We start from the raw sequence: 19,703 nt of genomic DNA on the forward strand, positions 1-19,703 counted from the left end.
TGCATTCGCACGCCGTGCGAGTAATTGATTTTTCAGGTTCGCACACACATATTTTTAGGGGCATATGCGAGCAATATGGTCGCACTGTAGAGCCCTGACATATATCCTTGGGTTCACACAGACCACAATTGACCCATCTCAAACACAGCCCTCTTTTCTTGATCCTCCAAAGTCAGAGGAAAGCAACGGTTGGGATTCAAGGATCAAGAAAAGAGTGTGCAGAGATAAGTCAATTTAGGACCAATCCAGAGCATTAGACAACAGACACATTCCGGACACACATTAGCACGCCATTTGTTTGTAGTATAGACATAGATGAACAAAGGGGCAATAAAGTTGGGCTAAAATGTCAGCCATGTTTTGTTTATCATCAAACATCCAACATGTGATTATGCCAACATGCAGGCAAGTCCACTTTCCCCGCTCGTTGGCTTTATGCTTTTATAGACCATTCAAGTGTGCATCTAGAAAAGGCCACCAGACTCGGACAGAGCTGGTACCATTATTTTTTTTTGCTTATCCTCGGAATACAGTAAATAAACAGAATAGTCATGAAAAAGGAAGGTACTGGATCATCTTCAGAAAAACTTTAATAGGGTGCAAAAATCACTAACTTTTCGACACAAGAGTGTTTTCTTCAGAGTAAGCATTTGTTTTTCTAAAGATGACCCGTGTGCTCCAGTACCTTCCTTTTTGATGACTACTATGGTCTGAGTAGCACCAGTTGTCATCTGAACAGGTTTAGCGCATTAACTGTTTTCAAGTAAATAAACAGACAGAGTTGTTCAGTGTGCAATGTGCAACTCAGTTGCATTTGTCCTGATAATTTAAGTATAGCTTCTTGATAACTTTGCATGGGGTCCGAGGCCCTCAGTGAATAACATAAGTCAATACTACTAAATAGTATGTGCGGAATGGAAATTACTGGAGTTTTGCAGAGCTCAAATACTCACTGCACTCTCTGGCTGCATCAATGCACAGCTGTTCAGCCACATAATCCCCGGGTGGGTAGCTGAGGGGGCTGCAGTTGGCCCCTCCCTGACCACTGTGGTAGAGGTGGAGCCTCAGGACAGGGGTGACTGGCCCGGTCCCCTGAGGCTCCCGATTGGCTGTCCCATTCTGGTGCACCGGGGGGCACGTGGGTGTCTGTGTGGCCATGGTTGGGATGCAGGACATCCACAATGTAGCACCTTCAATCAATAAACAAACAAAATCCCCCACACTTAGAATGATGACGGCATCTGGAAAACAGTGTGCATAAGACCGCATCCTGTGCCCGAGATCTTCCAAGTCATGATAAGCCATTACAGTAGATGTGCTCAAATTGCCTTCATAAACGGTCATATAGATGAATGTGTCACAGTACATAAATAACCATTATGTGCGCATCCTATGTCATTTCATTTGTAAATCAAATTCTGATATTAGGCTACTTTCATTTATTTATACTTTATTTAAACTCTGGAGTCTAAATCTAGGGAGTTGTTCAATGCTGTCCATTCAAGTGAATCAACCAAATTATACCAGGCTTATGATACAACCAGTTTCCACTGTCATGATGGTGGTGATTTAATTACATTCAAGATTAAATGTATGCGAGCTCATTAATACGGTGATTGAATATGCTTTGCCTGACTCTGATAGGACACTTCATACATTTCATCTGTCTACTCTAAATCTGAAGACAAATGCATGTTTGAATACACAATAGATCATTAGATACAATACACACAGTGCAATTTCCCACCTTGCTTTACACTAACCTGCAAACACACAGTGTCACACAACAACCACCTACAGGAATTGAACCATGGCAGACGGGCAGCTTTACAGGAAACACTTCAGAAAAATGCCCATTACAAGCTATGGTTTGGTTTGCAGCAACTCTAAAGTCCACGATATTATTGGGCTGCACAAGTTTAGATGAGGTTTGGCAATCAATCGCATTTGATTGAGCATCGACTAATATACCCGCGTCTGTTGTTCACTGTTCACTAACGTTACATGTTGGCGTGTTTGGGTCACCTGAGTTTTATTAATGGGATAGATCGCTCTCTGAAAGTGTTGAACAAGATGACTAATTTAGAAGAAACGAATGTCTGTGTAGAGTTCAGAGGAATAGCTCTATGATGACAATAGCTAGCGGAGTGTATAGTAGAGTTATGACTGCAGCTGCATTCGTTTATTATTTAATAAAAATACATTTGTTTGCACATAGTCTGACACTGGCTAACTAAGTCGATGGACTATAAACAACCTTTGGTTTCCGTTGCATGTTGCTGCATTCGTAGAAATGCGATGTTAGGTTATTCCAGTCAAACAGTTTAGCTCGAACACTAGCAGTGAGAACTTCTCGGGGCCCAGATCACACCATGGCTAACAGTCAGCTACCTGTTAGCCATCCAGTGGCCAGACACACACACTGTTGAAACATTGACGATGTTCAAAAAAGCATCTCAGCTTTGCACAGTTAGTTGCTTTTCTATGTGTAGTGCAACATACGGATTGCAAATGTTAATAATAACTACTACTACTACAAGCAAACTTACTCTGGTGGATGATCAGCTAACCCTGCAGCTAGCTAGCCAGCGCTGCAGCCAGGATGAGAGAGGAGCCAGTGTTGGTGACTGATCCAGCCAGGTCCAGTTTTCGACGTCCCAATATTCAAATGTTTGTCCAAAAACAAATGAAAAGTCGACTGTCTTTCGGTTCGGTTATCTTTAAAAGGCAGTAGTAGCTAATGTTAACGGATATGGCTATAGCTCCAGCTCCCCCCTCTACTTGCTACTGAACGTCGGGCATGGATAGCAGCAGTCAACTTGCTAGCTCGTCTATTTTGGCAAATAATCGGACGTTACTTTAGCTTCAGTTAGTTAGTTAGCCGAGTGCAGCTCAAAAACACAGCGCTAAGAGTTAAGACTATTGGTCGAATAGTGGCCAAATAAACCGTTCGCTGGTTAGTTACACAAGCTACGAATACATGAGCTACGAGAGTAACGTTGACACATGATAACTTGTCAGCTGTACACACACACAGCAGCCCATAGAGCTAGTATTGTGTTAGGAGGCTAGACTCAACCCAACTGCATACAGTGAAGTGAGTGCGGTCGACCAGCAGTTGTCGTCCAAGTCCCGTCAGTCAACGAACCAGCCTCTCCCACCAAACCAAACCAATCGTGCAGTTGCACTACAGCTATGGGTGCAGGCAGCACAAAGTCCCATTCAATGATAGCTTTAAAGGGAAATGCCACCCATTTTAAGAGGTTATTATTATTGTATAAATTACAAACATCTCAAAACAAACTGGTCAGACTACTCCTAGAACCCACCTCGGCCCTCACCCCTGCCCACTTTGACAACCTAGGATGGCTTAGAGTAGACGACAGAGTACAGCAACTTGCAATGGGCCTGGTCTACAAGATACACTACACGACCAAGGTACCCATGTACATGTCAAAATACTTCCCAAAGGTCAGTGAATAAATACCACGATCACAACACCAGAGGGAGCTCCACAAATCATGTTAAACCCAGATTCGGCTCAAACAAGGGACTAAACACGTTTCGCAATTATGCCACATCAATGTGGAACGCCCTACCAAAAGCTGTAAAGGAATGTGAATCACTACGCTACCCACTTTAAAAAAACACTCTCAAAAAACACCTACGGGAGACTGCAATTCGAAACTGGCCCCTGTAAATGTCCTAACAACCCCCTCCAATGTACAGTAAAAATGACCAAGTACGGTCTTGTCAATATTCCAATGTACAGTGTTGCTTGTACAGTTGTACAGTGTCCCCCACCCACCCCTCCTACCCAACCTCCCCCCACTCCTACCCAACCTCCCCCCACCCACCCAACCACCTCCAGTGTACAGTACCCCCCCCCCCACCTACCCAACCTCCTCCAATGTACAGTTTCTACGTCAAATGTATATACTTCTTTTCTGGACTCTTTTCGTATCACAAACAGTACTGTATTTGCAAATCTGGTATGTTATAAATGTATAGATGTAGCAGTAGGCTACTGTCTATCTGTATGTCATATATGTTACGATGAATTGAAAATGGGGGACCCTGATGTAAACAAGACGAAAGTCTTTCTCTGGTCTGCATCCCCTTAACAATTGTATGTATTGAGCTGTACTGTACTGTACCCATTCTGCAATCTGTTAATAAAGTTTTCAATCAATCAATCAATCAATTGTGCCCCCAGGAGACTATTGAGTCCAGTTAGTATTTGTTGAACACGCAGAGAACCTGCAATTAGAAACTGGCCCCGGTAAATGCCCAAACCCCCTCCAATGTACAGTTTCTTCCCCGGCTGAAGACGAACAGGAGCACCCATTCAAGGGTACTACGACTATGCTTGCACCTCATGGTACCAAAGCACCTCAAAAGGCGCTAAAAACAAGATTACAAACATCACAAAACAAACTGGTCAGACTACTGCTTGACCTTAGGTTTTAGGTTACGTTAGGTTTACTTTATTTGTTCAAGGGGGACAGTGTACATGAATAAAATATCTTACAAATGTAAATCCACTCAATTTGAGCCAAAAGGCTAATTTCCATTGGCAGTCCCCCACCTGCCAGAAGGTACAGGCTAAAATCCGGTGTGAAAAAAGGGTTAGCAATAAAAACAGAATAAAATCAAGATAAATAGCATTAGAATAAAAACACAACAAAAGCACATAGACATACGATAGGAATACAGGTCACAATACAGTCATGGACACAAGGACAGAGCACATCATGACATAATATTATATATATAATATATTATTAAGAGACCCAGACATAGACAGACACACCATATCCACATACTGGTTTTCAATGAGCCATTCCCTAACCCTGCACTTGAATGTGATATGATCATGTGGACACTAATTGTTTGAGGAATTGAGTTCCATTGGTGGGATGCTCTGTATGAGAAGACGGCCTGGCCAAATACACTTTTTTTTTTTAAAGGGATTGTACAGTCCCCCCTTGCCGCACCTCTAGTGTTCCTGGTCGAGGCAGACTTGAGGTTGATGAAACCAGACAAAGGAGGAGGAGCCAATCCACATTTTATTTTAAAAACTAGACAGACGTTTTGATATAGAGTCAGGATTTCCCAACTGAGTAGATTATATATTTTTTAGAATGTGACAATGATGGTACCTGAATGGTTTCTCGTCTAGAATTTGTATTGCTTACTCCTATAAGTTAGAACCCACCTCACCCCTGCCCACTTTGACTACCTAGGATGGCTTAGAGCAGTGGTTCCCAAAGTCGGGGTCGCGACCCAAAGGAGGGTCGCGAGCCGCCGCTGGTGGGTCGCCAGATGATTACAAAAAAAAATCAATTTTCTTTTTGGTCAGGCCACTGAACGATAGGTTATGTAGATAACCTAGTTATATTAGTATTGGCTGAGCGTCCCGCTCTGAGCCTTACGAGATACTTCTATCTCCTGTGATACTTAATGTATCTCCCACGAATAAAAAACACATGCACCCCACCTGTATGGGGCCCCGCCCCTTATGGTGGCACCACCCATATAACCATGACTCTGGTCATGAAACACCCTTCCTCGCCAAAAACCCGTCCCAGGAAAAGATCCCTCAAGAGGGAACTCAGGGCGCGCAGAGCGGGACGCTCAGCCAATACTAATATAACTAGGTTATCTACATAACCTATCGTTATATTTCGTATTTGCATCGCGTCCCGCTCTGAGCCTTACGAGATAATGGGGAAGAGCGGGCGCGAGACCCGACAGATGTACCCCCTGAGGACCCGTAAGCCCACATCAAGGGGTGCGGGGAGCTTCCTAACGAAGGGGGGGCGCAGTCAACTCCACCTGAATGCGAACAAGAGGGAGCTAGAACCCCTTGAACACACCGTACAGGCGGAACCACGTGTGACTCAACACACTGTGGCCCATACCCATACACTCCTGCTACCCGACCAAAGGACGGGAAGCAGGAAAGTCCACTGACCCCAGAACCGCCTGGGAGACAGAACCCCCGGTCATGTCCATGAGGTAAAACCTTACAAAGGGGCCCGGTGAGGACCATGAAGCTGCAGCACAGATGTCCTCCACCGAGGCCCCACCCAGGAGAGCGGCAGAGGCAGCCACCCCACGAGTGGAGTGCGCCCTGACGCCCCCAGGGGGATCCTGCCCAGCCAACGTGTAGCAGAGGGCAATACCCTCGCACAACCAATGGGACAGGCGCTGCTTCGACAGTGCCTTACCAGCACGAGCCCCACCGTAACAGACAAAAAGCTGGTCGGTAACCCTGAAGTCCTGAGTACGGCTGAGGTAAATCCCCAAAGCACGGACTGGACATGACAGGTGAAGGCCCGCATCTAACTCACTAGTGTGAGGAGGAGGACGAAAAGCCTGAACCACAATATCCCGGGAGCGGAAGGAACTCCGGATATTCTTAGGCACGAAAGCAGGATTAGGTCGCAGAGTGGCACCGCAATCGGTCCGAAAAGACAGGCACTCTGGACGTACCGAGAGAGCACAGAGCTCACCCACGCGTTTAGCGGAAGTGACAGCCAGTAGGAACGCGGTCTTGAAAGACAGCCGTCCCAACGGCGCCTGCTCGAGCGGCTCAAACGGGGCCAAGGACAACCGACCGAGGACCAATTGAAGATCCCAAGTCGGAGCCAAGGAGCGTTGCACCGGCTTAACGCGTCGAGCGCCAAGCAGGAAACGCTTCATAAGAGGGTGGCTGAACAAAACAGTCCCCTCAAAACCCTCATGACAGGAGGATATAGCTGCCGCATATACCCTCACTGTCGAAGCCGACAGCCTACCAAGAAGAGACTGGAGATAACCCAGAACAGCATCCAGGGGGCAGGAGACTGGGTCCCAGCCCCCCCCCCCCTTACACCATTCTTGGAACGCACGCCACCTGCCCGCGTAAACCGCGACAGTGGAGGGAGCATGCGCACACCGGATGGTATCAACCACTGCGGGATCCATCCTCTCCAGACTCACCCTCCCACCAGCCACACCACCAGGCGTTGACCCAACACCGGAGGCTGGACAAGCACTCCGTTGTGCTGCGAGAGGGCCGTCGCTGACCACGGAATGACCCAAGGAGGAGCGACCAGAAGCTGGATTAAGACCGGGAACCACACTGACGTGCCCCGGTCCGGCGTGACCAGGATCACCGTCCTGCGCTCCCTCCGTATCCGCTCCAACAGCTGACTCAACAGCTGTACAGGAGGGAAGGCGTACAGAAGACCGGGCGGCCACGGAAAGGTCGAGAAGGCATCCACCCCCAAGGGGGGATGATCCGCTCGACTGAGCGAGAACCACAAGGGGCACTTGTGAGAACGTCGGCACGCAAACAGATCTACCGAGGCCTCCCCGAACCGATCCCAGATCTGTCTGACTATGTCGGGGCGGAGTTCCCACTCGTCGCGACGAGGACCGCCCCGAGACATTATATCCGCCGCCACATTTTCCGTACCAGGAACGTGGAGCGCCCGCAGACTGCGCAGCCTGCGGGATGCCCATAGCAACAGTTCGCGCGCCACCCGGAGCAGGCGGGCGGAACGAGTCCCACCCTGCCTGTTGATATACGCCGCCGCCGTCACATTGTCCGTCCTGATCAAAACGTGTTCGCCTACCACCAGGTGGCCGAGCCGTTTGAGGACCAGGAGGACCGCCTTCAACTCCAACACATTGATATGCAGGACAGCTGGGTCGGCATGACCCGTCCAGCTGCCCCCCACTGCGTGGGTCCGAAACGCCCCTCCCCAACCTGTGAGAGAGGCGTCGGTGAAAACCGTGACGTGGGAGCCACTGCTGCCCATGGGGACCCCAGCGGAGAGGATACCCAGCCTCCCCCAGTGGGCGAGATCCCCCCATATCGACAAAGGAACCGTCAACCGTCTCCCTTTGCCCCACACCGGATCTATTCTCAAAGAGAGAAACCACCTCTGTATCCACCTCATAAAGAGGAGGCCAAGAGGAACCACCGTGTGGGCCGCCGACATAAGGCCCAGCAGACGCATCACCTGCAGCGCCGTAACCGTCCCTCCCAGACGGAAACCCCCGAGCGCGTGACGGAGATCCCCCCGACGCTGCTCCGAGAGGGTCGCAAGCATGGGCTTCGACCTCAATGTCAAGCCCAAGTACTCCACCTGTTGACTGGGAAGAGGGGTACTCTTCTTCCAATTCACAGCAAAACCCAGGCTGGTGAGGAATTCCACCACCAGTCGAGTATGAGACCTGGCAACCTCCTCTGAACGGCTGAGGAGCAGAATGTCGTCGAGATAGAACAGAACTCGTATCCCCCGACGACGTAAAGGCCCCAGAGCAGCCGCCACGCACTTGGTGAATGTGCGGGGAGCCAGAGAATAACCGAACGGCATTCTGTGGTACTCGTACGCTACGCCCTGAAACAGGAACCGTAGGAACTTCCTGTGAGGAGGGAAAATGGGTATGTGAAAATACGCATCCTTCAGGTCTATGGAGGTGAACCAGTCCCCCCTCCTGACAGCAAGCAGAAGGAGTCGGACGGTCAACATCCTGAACGGTCTCACTACAATCAACCGATTGAACATGGACAGATTCAGTATAGGTCTGACCCCCCCAGTTTTCTTGGGCACCAGAAAATAACGGGAGTAGACGCCTGACATTGCGTCCTCTCTCGGGACCACAACGACGGCCTGCTTCGCCAACAGAGATTGGATCTCGTCGGCCAGGGCTGTCACCGCGCCCGACCCTAACAATAGGGTCGGCACCAAACCTGAGAACGGAGGATGGGGCCGCGCAAACTGCAAAACCAGCCCCGCCTCTAACGTTCTCCTCATCCACCGATTCAAGGGACATTCCCGTCGCCATATGTGAATATAATCCCACAGCGCCCCCGCCGTCAACTGACGCTGGGCCGCAAGGAACAGCAGATAATTGGCCCGGTCCCCCCCGTCGTGCAAAGCACCCAAGGGGGGACCCCGACAGAAAGGGCCGGTTTGATACGGGAGGAGCGGTCATCAAACTTGTGGACACACACTCACCCCCTGAACACCCCTCCAGCACACGCTGAGGAGTCGTTCCGCAGCCAGACACGCAAGGCCTGAGGACCCCATGGGCTCCTACACGCCGAAGCCCTGCAGTGATATTGCTACCACTCAAATCACGCCAGCCTCTCCTTTGCAGACCACTGCCGGTTTGACGGGAGTGGGAGGCAACAGCGCGATACCCCGCCTGGCGAGGGCGAAGCCGGGGTAACCCCTGCTGAGCATTCAACAGAAGAGGCACCGAGTCCCCCTGCTGACCACTGGAGCTAGTGGCAGCTGTGACACCAGGTTCCACCCACCCACAACCTGTGGTGTAGGAACCACGCGACGACGGAACATTCTCACGGACAGACCCAGGCTCAGCCATCAACTGGGTGTCAGCCCCTGTCTCCATGAGAAGTGAAGAATGGGGCCGCATACGCTTCAAAGAAGGTTCGCGGCCCGCAGCCAAAGGAGAACACTCAGAGCCCCGCTTCTGAGGGTAACAGAAAGCGGACTGAACGGGGAGCGGGCTGCTCGCGGCAAAATGACGACGGGGTGGTTTACCAACCCCGAAATCACCCAAAATGGCCGATCCCTCGGCCGCCAAGACTGTCGGCCTTGCGATACCCTGTCGATTCTCCAACCAGGGCACCACTGGCGGGGGAAACATGGCCGCCTGTCGAGGATCTCGCCACAGTCGTTGACGAGACCGTGCTCCCACCCCTGGCTGCACAGCGTGAGGCGGTGTAGGACCCGAATCAAAAACCGCCTGCGCCTCCACAGAACGCCCAAAAAGACTATCTGTGGAAAAAGGAGTCGTGAGGAGAGAAAACCTATCCTCTTCCCCAAGAGGAGACTGCTCCAACCAAACATGCCTAACAACCAAAGTTGATAGCATCCGAATCCTCCCCGCAGTTATAGCTTGCGACTGAGTCAAGATCTCTATAACACCACAAACATGAATCACGTTCATAGTGTCGGTTGGACCCAAAGACCTACAACCCGACGCCATCTTGGATAGGAAAGTAGCCAGCTGAGCCACAACACTGGCCGCCGCTAAATGCCATCCTGCAGCAGTATACCACTCATTCGTCCATACTGCCACCCTCCGAGCCGACATGCTATCAAGCAACGGCCGGGCGGAACGTCGTTCATCCCCGCCTGGGCACAAAAAAGAAGCTACCTGGCTACTTAGCCAAGGTACCCCCGGGCTGCACCCCGTCGTCAGCCCCTTCACCCGCAAAAAAGGTAAATAGAGCTCAGCGAACCCCCCCCCACCCACCACCGACTGACCTTCATCAATGAAGCTGGCAAGAGGAGGGAAAAGCGGAATCCCGCGGCGGGGATTATTAGACATTCCAGCGTCAACATCAGCGTTAGCAGAAGAAGCAGTAGTAGCATTAGCATTAGCAATAGCATTAGCATTAGCGTCAACAGCATGTTCCAGGATCGCCAAGACATCGCCCACTACAGTGGAACGATCGCCAAGCCGCCCCGGCCCTGGTGCCGAAACATACTCCACAGCACGACCAACACCGACATCGATGCCTACTGACACAGACCTCACCTTTGTACAAGCCGACCCGTTAGCCAAACCTTGTACGCTGCCCCTCGGTCCGTCGCCGTCAACCGAGGAACCACCAGCACAGGTCTCATGTGTCGCCGAAACAAGCTCCGGAGAATCCAGGGAAAAACAACTCTCCGGTAAGCCCTCAACATTATTAATCTTCCTTAATCTTTTCATTCCGCTAGACTCGTATGGTGCACGCATCCAATACGCTGGGACGAAAACAGAGGAAGGGTGTTTCATGACCAGAGTCATGGTTATATGGGTGGTGCCACCATAAGGGACGGGGCCCCATACAGGTGGGGTGCATGTGTTTTTTATTCGTGGGAGATACATTAAGTATCACAGGAGATAGAAGTATCTCGTAAGGCTCAGAGCGGGACGCGATGCAAATACGAAATATAACTTAGAAGCAGGCCAGGGCAGTGTTTCTAGTTGCAGCAGCGCAATAGTTAGATAACCTAGGTGGGGAACAACCAGGAGATCACTGCAACTCACACAAGTTGGAGAACTCTCTCTCTCTCTTGCTCTCACACACACACACACAAAAGGAGCCGCATGTGATTGGTGGAGGCGGGACCCTTACAAAAAACTGTTGTTGCTAATCATTGACACATGCTAGCCTGTAATAATCCCCCCCAGAAAAATCTACTTTGCATTTGATATATTGCAAATATATGCCATCACACACACTGGCATTTAAAGGGTTAGAATTATAAAATTAATATGTGGTGTTATGATCAGGGCTGAAGTTGAATAAAAGATTGTATTATTTTCAATCTGACATTACAAAAAAACTGAAAATCCATCAAAATCAGTGTTGTTGCTAATCATACATATGCTAGTCTGTTTTTTAACAATAATTTGTGATGCCATCACAAACACTGGCATTTAAAGGGTACAAATAAAAAAAAATCCTGCACCAGAATGCAGGAAATGAAGTCTTTGTAACAAGAAATGTCCTGGTGGGGGACCCCCAGACCCCCTGCTTAAAAAGTGTCCTGACTGGGGCTATATTTTGCACTATATTTCCTGGCCTGAATGATTTCCCCAGTCCGGCCCTGGTTAAAAGCCTCCAATGCTTATTAGTGTGTGCGTTTGAACGTGTGCATGTTTCAACCATACATTTCCATTTATAAAAAAAAATAAAATAAAAAAAATATTATTATTATTAATTATGTAATTATTCACATGGCAGAGCAGTAACACTACAGGTCTTCTCTCACTGAGAGACTGGGGGAAAGAGAAAGAAGTGGGAGAAGACACCTCTATTTATACTCGCCACCTGGTGGTGTTCCTGAGAGTCTCCGCCTAGAGCGCTCTCTAGTGGAAACAGTTATATATGCAGTTAGACAGTTACTAGTGTAAACAGTTATATGCAGTTAGACAGTTACTAACAATCCTACACAGAACCTCTGCCTTCAACACTCCCGTTCCACATCCACACGCAAGAAAGCCACTGACCACGACGTAGTATTAACTATTTAATGTCCAATTCGGGTTATACACTTTCTTGTTTCCTAAACTTGTAGAGCGAGATGAATAAAGTTAATTCTAGGTAAAGAGAGAGAGAGAGGTCTAAAAACGGTCTGGCTCCACTCGCTCATCACCCGGCCTGACCGTCAGTCCAATCTGCGTTATTTTCCTTCTAAACAAATTCTGTCACCCTGCCGCACCTGACAGTAATCAATGACATCACGGTTATCCTGTCAAACTAAAAGTCCCTCGGCCTATCAGCCAAATATCACGTAAGAAACAAACTCTTAACAAAGAAATCATTCTTACCAATAAACATGAATTGTCTTAACATTTTAACTTCTGTACTAATAATAATATCCATCTATTTAAACACCATGAAATACAGGTCCAAAATACTTTTCTATTAACTGAAATTACTCTTAATTACCAGACTAGGCATTTAGGCACCTATGGATAGAGTACCACAACTTGCAATGGGCCTGGTCTACAAGATACACTACACGACTAAGGTACCCATGTACATGTCAAAATACTTCCCAAAGGTCAGTGAATACCACGACCACAACACCCGAGGGAGTTCCACAAATCATGTCCAACCCAGATTCGGCTCAAACAAGGGACTAAACACGTTTCGCAATTATGCCACATCAATGTGGAATGCCCTACCCACAGCCGTAAAAAAGAAAAAATGTAATCCCTACCCACCTTCAAAACCGCTCTCAAAGAGCACCTACGGGAGGCTACAATTCGAAACTGGCCCCCGTAAATGTCTGAACCCCCCTCCCACCCACCCCCTCCTAATGTACAGTTCCCTCCCCCTCGTATGTATATATATATATATATTCTTTTTTATTGGTCTTTTTCCTCCTCCATTTTCCTCCGATTTTCTCACATCCCAATGTTAGTCGTATGGCGTATGCCAATTCCCAGTCCCTTCCTGGTCGCTGCGCACTTACCCCCCACAGTCAGATCATCTGGGAGAGTGGAGGCTACCACGTGCTTCCTCCGACACACGTCCAGCCAATCACCGCTTCTTTTCACCTGGCAGCGCGGATTCTCATTGAGAGGGCGTAGCGTGTGGGAGGATCACACTATCCCCCTCAAGTCCTATCCGCGCTTAGCAGGCGCCCCGACCGAACTGTAGGGGTCGCTGTTTACAACGACCCGGACCCACCCCGCCAGCTTCTCCCACCCTCTAATACAGCCAATTGTATTAGTGTGGACGGCCAACCAAGCTGGTGACAACCCCGGAGCTGTGAGCTGGATTCGAACAGGCGAATCCAGCTCACCGTATGTATATATTGTAATAAAAACGTGAGTTATACTATGAGCAGGAGAAACTGCTCATTAGCAGGGGAAGCTGCTCTTTTGTCAAAGCCCGTCAATGAGTCAACAGCACAACCAGGTTACGAAAGATACAAGGTTTATTAATTAAAACATGAGCCATGAAGCCGATACTAATATCCCCTCCTGAGACATGACGGGGTTAGCAGAACCAGAGAATGCAGCGGGTACAGCCAGGCGTCCCTTAGGTAAATTATATCACCTCTAGGTTAAGCACACTATAAATTACAGCACTTATATATAGGTAAAACCCTTCACCTCTAGGTAGAGCACATATCACAGCACACTTTTATATAGGTAAAAACCCTTAGTTTGAACAATGCACTTATTATAGTTACACACACACTCTACAGCCGACCAACTGGTCCATGTGAATATTAGGGAATCACCTCCCGCTACCAGTCAACCCTCCCTCTCTGCTCGTCCTCCGCCACCATCCAACTAGGTATATTAGTACTCAGCCCTCATGCACAATAGGACACATTACTACACAACATAATCAATTCATACAGGGGACCAGGGGTCTCTAATCAGGGGGAATAATCCGGTACCGTAAAGGTTTTCTGGTATATACGTAACTCACCCTCTATAGGAGGCACTGCAAATGTGAACACGGTATGTCCTATCACACACGCTAAACACCCTCTTTAAGAGGCACTGCACTTTGAACAAGGTATATGCCTAATCACACACGGCCCGCTAACCACCCTCTCAAATAGGCACTGCAAATAGACAATAGATCAACTGTATCAATCTAATTACGGAATACTCTCCAGGTACTAATTACCCCTCCCTCTCGCTTTCCCCTGTCACCCTTCAACTGGTCACAATATATATAAAATATATCGGCCTGAGCTATACAATAAGGGCATATATTAAATAAAGGCTAATATGCCGGTTTACATTAGGAGACACGATATAACACAGGATAAAGTACACGATATACAATACAATATCAAATGTGCAGTACAAAATGGTATGAGTGGACTTAACTCGCCCTCGCGGCGCGACCCTCCCGGGGGGTCTGTTCTTTGGACACCGTCCAACGCTCCGGGAAAACGACGGTTGACGGCATGTACACCAGGTTGTGGCTTTTACCCTGGCAGTCAGACTCGCATTCGCAAGAACGTTCGAGTGTAGTGTTATGGGAGCTAGATACAGCAGCACCCTCTATTTCCCGGTCCCTCGTATAGCTTCAGGAGGATAGGCCTCCCCTCCTATCACTATACAGAACCTGTGGCTGCTCGCTGTCTTTTCTTCGTCGCCGGTGGTCCTACCTAACCATGATCGACCCCTCCCCCCTGGAATCCTAACAGGGTGCTGATGCCAAATGTAGCGAGGTGCTCCGACCTCGATATCCGAGTCCCACTGGCTTATCAATAGTCTCAGCGTCTCATCCCCGCCCGCAATCAGTAACACCTGAGTTCAATAATGACCGCCGACTGAGTCCCTGCTCAGGACGCGATTATCAAAAAATCGCAAAAAGATCAGTTTAATATATCTCAGCCAATATTGCAGATAACTGAACAAATGAGGTGTCTAGACCCATGTTTTGAGGGTCAAAGATCACAATAACACTATCCCTAGAGTGATCACATGTTCTATGTAAGTAGCCTATGCAAATCTGTGCCGTCAATACAAAAGAATCACATTACCAATTAGTTGAGTAGGAAAGCGGATACTATCATGCACCCCCTGGAAATATATTGTTAACCAGTGTTTCTAGATTGGAAATAATTTGTAGAAAATGATAGGCTATGTTAAAAATCTGTCAGTGTCCCATGTATCATTTATATGCAAATTAATGACGCCATCGTCAAAAAACGAATGTCGCTATTTCAGCCAATGTTGCAAATAACTGAACAAGTAGGTTGTCTAGACCCATATTTTGAGGGTCAAAAATCATAATAAAACTATTGCCAGAATGATCACCTGTTTGTGGCGAGCTAGTATGCAAATTAGTGGCACCTTTACAAAGAATAAAGCATTTTTACCAATAAAGACACATCATATTGTAGATGACTGAACAAAAAAAGATGTGGATTGTGGACAATGCCATTTCTTACGTAGGTCTACATCAGGGGTCAGCAACCTTTTTGACATGGAGTGCCTGTTTGAAATATAGTTGTAACTAGTGTGCCTCAATGGGCAGCTACGTGGCGTAGTGGGCAAGGCGCTCGCCATGAATGACGGAGACGCTGGGCTTGTCTGTTCGAGCCCAGCGCTCCACATTGCTTTCAGTTTAGCTGGTCGTTCATACTAATACACATTGGCCGTATTAGGGGGTGGGAAACTGATGGGTGGGGATCGGGCGTTGTGGACAGCGACTCCTACAGGTCGGTTGGTGCGCCTGCGCAGTAGAATCAGGAAGTGTCGGGGGCAGCGTGAGCCTCCCACGCGTTACTCCTCGCCACTGAGAGATCGAGCTGCGCAGGTGAAAAGATGCGACTGCTGTTACCTCAAGTACCGGAGGGGACTTGTGCTATGTATGACTTAGTCCACATTGCAGCCGGCTTGTGGGAGGCAAGAAACAGCGTTCGTGACAGGGGAGGGTTGAATTGGATGATACGAAATTGGGATGGGAGAAAATATAGAAAATGGGAGAAAAAGTGGATAAAAAAAAACTAGTGTGCCCAGATGGTAATTTTCCCTGTCAAGCCTGTGTACAGTGCCAAGGCATGATTAAAGGTACATTTCTCGCACACCCTAAAACCGGGAAAAATATACCTGTCAAAGGACGGATTACGTGTAATTCGTCTAATCTGGTGTATTTGCTAAAATGTCCTTGTAATTTTTCTTATGTGGGCAAAACAACGAGAGCCTTTAAATCAAGAATCAGTGAACACAAATGTGCTGTAAGAAATTCAGATGTCAAGTCGTCGGTAGCTCGACATTTCTCCAAGTGTAAACATACCGTCAACAATCTCAAATATATGGGACTAGAGTTAGTACTCAGGCCCGCGAGAGGTGGAGACAGACACGAGTTGCTGTTGCAACGTGAATGTTATTATATCCACCTGTTCAATTGCATCGAACCTAGCGGAATGAATGAAGAGAACGGTTTAACCTGTTTCCTCTAACCTCCTTATACCTACATTATTATTTCTGGTTTAATAAAGTTGTTGTTTGTTTCTAAACAAGAGGTATGTTTCTCAAGGATGCTCAATGTATAATTTGAAACTATTTAATTAAATATGTAAAGGGACTCAATTAGCCCTAGAAACTAAGGGCATGTTATATGTTATATATCAAGTTTCTGGTAATTTTGTTTTGTTAATAATATAGATATGTTTTTGATATAGATATATTTATATATACAGTATGTATAATTTGAGGATTTATGATTGGACTCTACTTTGATAGGTCATTCCTTTGGTCACATTGCACAGGCACACCTGCGTCGTGATGTAATTTCCTGCCGTGTCATGTAATTACCTGCCAGGTGTATATAACTACCATCTTGAATGTATTTCCATTGCTAGCCATATCACTGAAGAAGGACATAGTCCGAAACATGTCTGTTTCCTATTCAGGCTGCCATTAAAAACATTGAACCTGAGAGTGCTGGTCCGGCTACCCTGCTTTTTGATATACTCAATTTTATGGGATTACAGCACCCAGTATCAGAACTTGAGAGCGCGGTCTAACTTGACTAGAATAAAGAAGCAGACAAGCTACTGCCGAAGAGTGTGGTAGATATTGTACGCGTTGCGTTTTAGCTAAAGTATAGGCGTCATGACAGGGGGTCGTCCCGACCGCCTGAATGCCTTCTACAACAGAACTGCGTTTCCGCGTCTCTGATTGGCCAGGTCATTTCTGGTCATGTGACATGTACGCCCAATCGTGGGACCGCAAGTTTCTAGCCTGGTTAAGCTTAGGCGCTCGTTCGAAGTTGGTTAAGGTTAGAGTTTGTCTTAGAGCATGGCGATAGAACGCCTGCCCTGATTCCGACGGTTAAGCTTAGGCACTCTTTCGAAGTTGGTTAAGGTTAGAGTTTGTCTTAGAGCATGGCGATAGAACGCCAGGTAGTTTGCAGGCTGTTAGACCCGGAAATAGGCGCAGAACTTGCTGTCCCACGATTGGTGCACATGTCACATGACCTGGCCAATCAGAGCGCAAAACTCGAACACGGAAACGCAGTTCCGTCGTAGAAGGCATACACGCGTCCCGACCCACAGCTTAGCTTCAGTTAGGCTAGCACCACAGTTTAGCCCACGTGTCGCCCCACCCCTCCAGCTCAGCAGCGGACGTCACTGCACTGCACGCACCTCCAGCCCCTCCGAGCTGCTACCCCAGCAGTCACCTGCCTAACGTCTATCCAGCCCCGCCGCCTGCTATCACGGGACCTCTCGACGGCCATCTCACCACACGGACGTTCGGTGGTGGGAGCAGGCCCGCCCTTGGTTAAGTACACTCAAGCCAGTTACAGTGAGCGCTCCGAGTGCTGGAACTTTATCGGTAGACATTCTCTTTGTGCAGAGCGGGCCCTTTAATGGCGAAGAGAAGCAGTACTTTGAACTGACACTGGTAACAGTGTTTAGGGGCGCCCCGACATTTATTATTTTGGGGAAGCCGGCTATAGATAGGACTTTTGTTTTCAACGTGGGCCCACTGTCTTTTGGTTGAATGTGGTGTGATAACGTGTGTTCTTTTATAAAATTCCCATTGAGTAGCTCCTGTATCCCTCCCCCTCTTCCTCCCCTCTCTCCCCACCTACAGGGAGACGAACAAGTATCTAAACCCTTAAAGGGACGGGTTTTATTACTGTGTCTTGCCCAGTGTGGGAAGAACTTTAGTCATTGCCGTAGAGTGAGAGCACTAGGTGCCCAGTGTGGAAAGAGCTTTGATTCTTGTGCCTTGTGTAATACATGTCAAAGAAAGACTTTCAGTAAAAGAGAGCTAAATGGGAACACTGTGTGTTTCAAGTTTCAAGTTTCTTTAATAGTTGTCATACAGAAGTACAGAATACTTTTATACAAAATGCTTCTTACTGTTACGCTCCAGAGACTGTGCTAGACAAGATAAGTATGAAATAAAATAGTATAGCATGTAAAATAGAAGTAAAAATAGAGGTCACAGTGTTCAGTATAGACATATGTACAATGTTCGATGCAGAATAGAAGTAACTGAGTTACCATACAATATACAATATACTATGCAATGTACTAATATACAATACTATATAGTGCAAAGCAGAAATGGGATGAGGTACAATTTAGGTACAATTTACAGTAAGGTGTACGAGTTGTAGTGCAAATCCTTTACCAATAAATATAAAGTGTGTTTAGGTGATCTAAAGTGTGGAGAGTGGGTGCTGCAGTGTGTTGTTTGTTTAAAGTGAGTGTGTGCGTGTGCGTGTGGATGTGTGTGCTGTGTGCATTTGATGGTTGTTGCATAGTGTTTATTGTTCATTGAGCAGCCTGATGGCCTGGGGATAGAAGCTTCTTCTGAGTCTTTCTGTGCTCGCCTTGAGACTCCGGTATCGCTTGCCTGACCGCAGCAGTTCAAAGAGGCAGTTGTTCGGGTGGCTGGAGTCCTTGATGATTCTCTTAGCCTTACCCCTGCACCGCTTGTGTGTGTCTGTTAATGTGCATTCTGTCTAACCCTTTTCTTTCCGGGTAATGCTCATTATTGTTTAACCCTTTCCCCACCTCCCTGCCTATGCATCATTGGGACAGGTCTCTACTCGCCAATCAGGAAGGGTACTGCTTTGGGGAGAAAGCATATCATCCATCATTACTGCCATCGGGTGTGGGAGGGCACAGGAAGTATTGGGGGAAGTGTGGGTGTGGGGGAGCTGCTGCTAATCGCCCTGGAGGGCAAGAAGGACCAGCGCACCACCCCCCTAGGTTAGTGAATCCTAGGCCCCATCCACTCCCTCTGCTAAACCTCCACTCCAATATTCCTGGCCTACAGTCGGGGACTCAGCCGGACCCAGCTCTGCTGCGTTCCCACTACCAGGTGGCAGTGTACATCCACTCCCATAAATGATGATATATGCTTTCTTATGTTCGGTGTATCGGTGTATGTTATCTTGTATATGTATGTTGTTGGACCCCAGGAAGACTAGCTGCCGCTAAGGCATCAGCTAATGGGGATCAGTTTAAATAAACAAATAAACAAATCCTCATCTACCATGTTAGCATGACCAACCTCTATATACTGATGATCCTCATCTACCATGTCAGCATGACCAACCTCTCCAGATACCTGGACCACGGCACTGGCTCCCCGACCACAACTCCCGAACTGGCTGAGTCTCTGGGCTCAGAGTAGCACTCTGCTGGGATACTATGACTTTTCTGGGGATG

The 19,703-nt window shown here is 47.9% G+C and overlaps 1 protein-coding gene across 3 annotated transcripts in view; it reads right to left on the reverse strand.

Annotated features, from left to right (window-relative positions):
* Positions 1-3,056, reverse strand: part of jak2b (Janus kinase 2b) — a 62,450-nt gene extending 59,394 nt beyond the window's left edge. For all 3 annotated transcript variants that reach the window (XR_014619414.1, XM_084308706.1, XM_084308705.1), the window contains exons 1-2: positions 2,550-3,056; positions 954-1,190 (exon numbers count right to left, since the gene is read on the reverse strand). Coding sequence is in view for 2 of the 3 variants with exons in the window: in XM_084308706.1 (XP_084164832.1) it covers positions 954-1,176 (223 nt within the window). In the remaining variant the exon portion in view is untranslated. The remainder of the gene's footprint in view (positions 1-953; positions 1,191-2,549) is intronic.
* Positions 3,057-19,703: the final 16,647 nt, after the last annotated feature.

Source organism: Notolepis coatsorum (assembly GCF_963971535.1).
Source record: "Notolepis coatsorum genome assembly, chromosome: 2".
NCBI lineage: Eukaryota > Metazoa > Chordata > Actinopteri > Aulopiformes > Paralepididae > Notolepis > Notolepis coatsorum.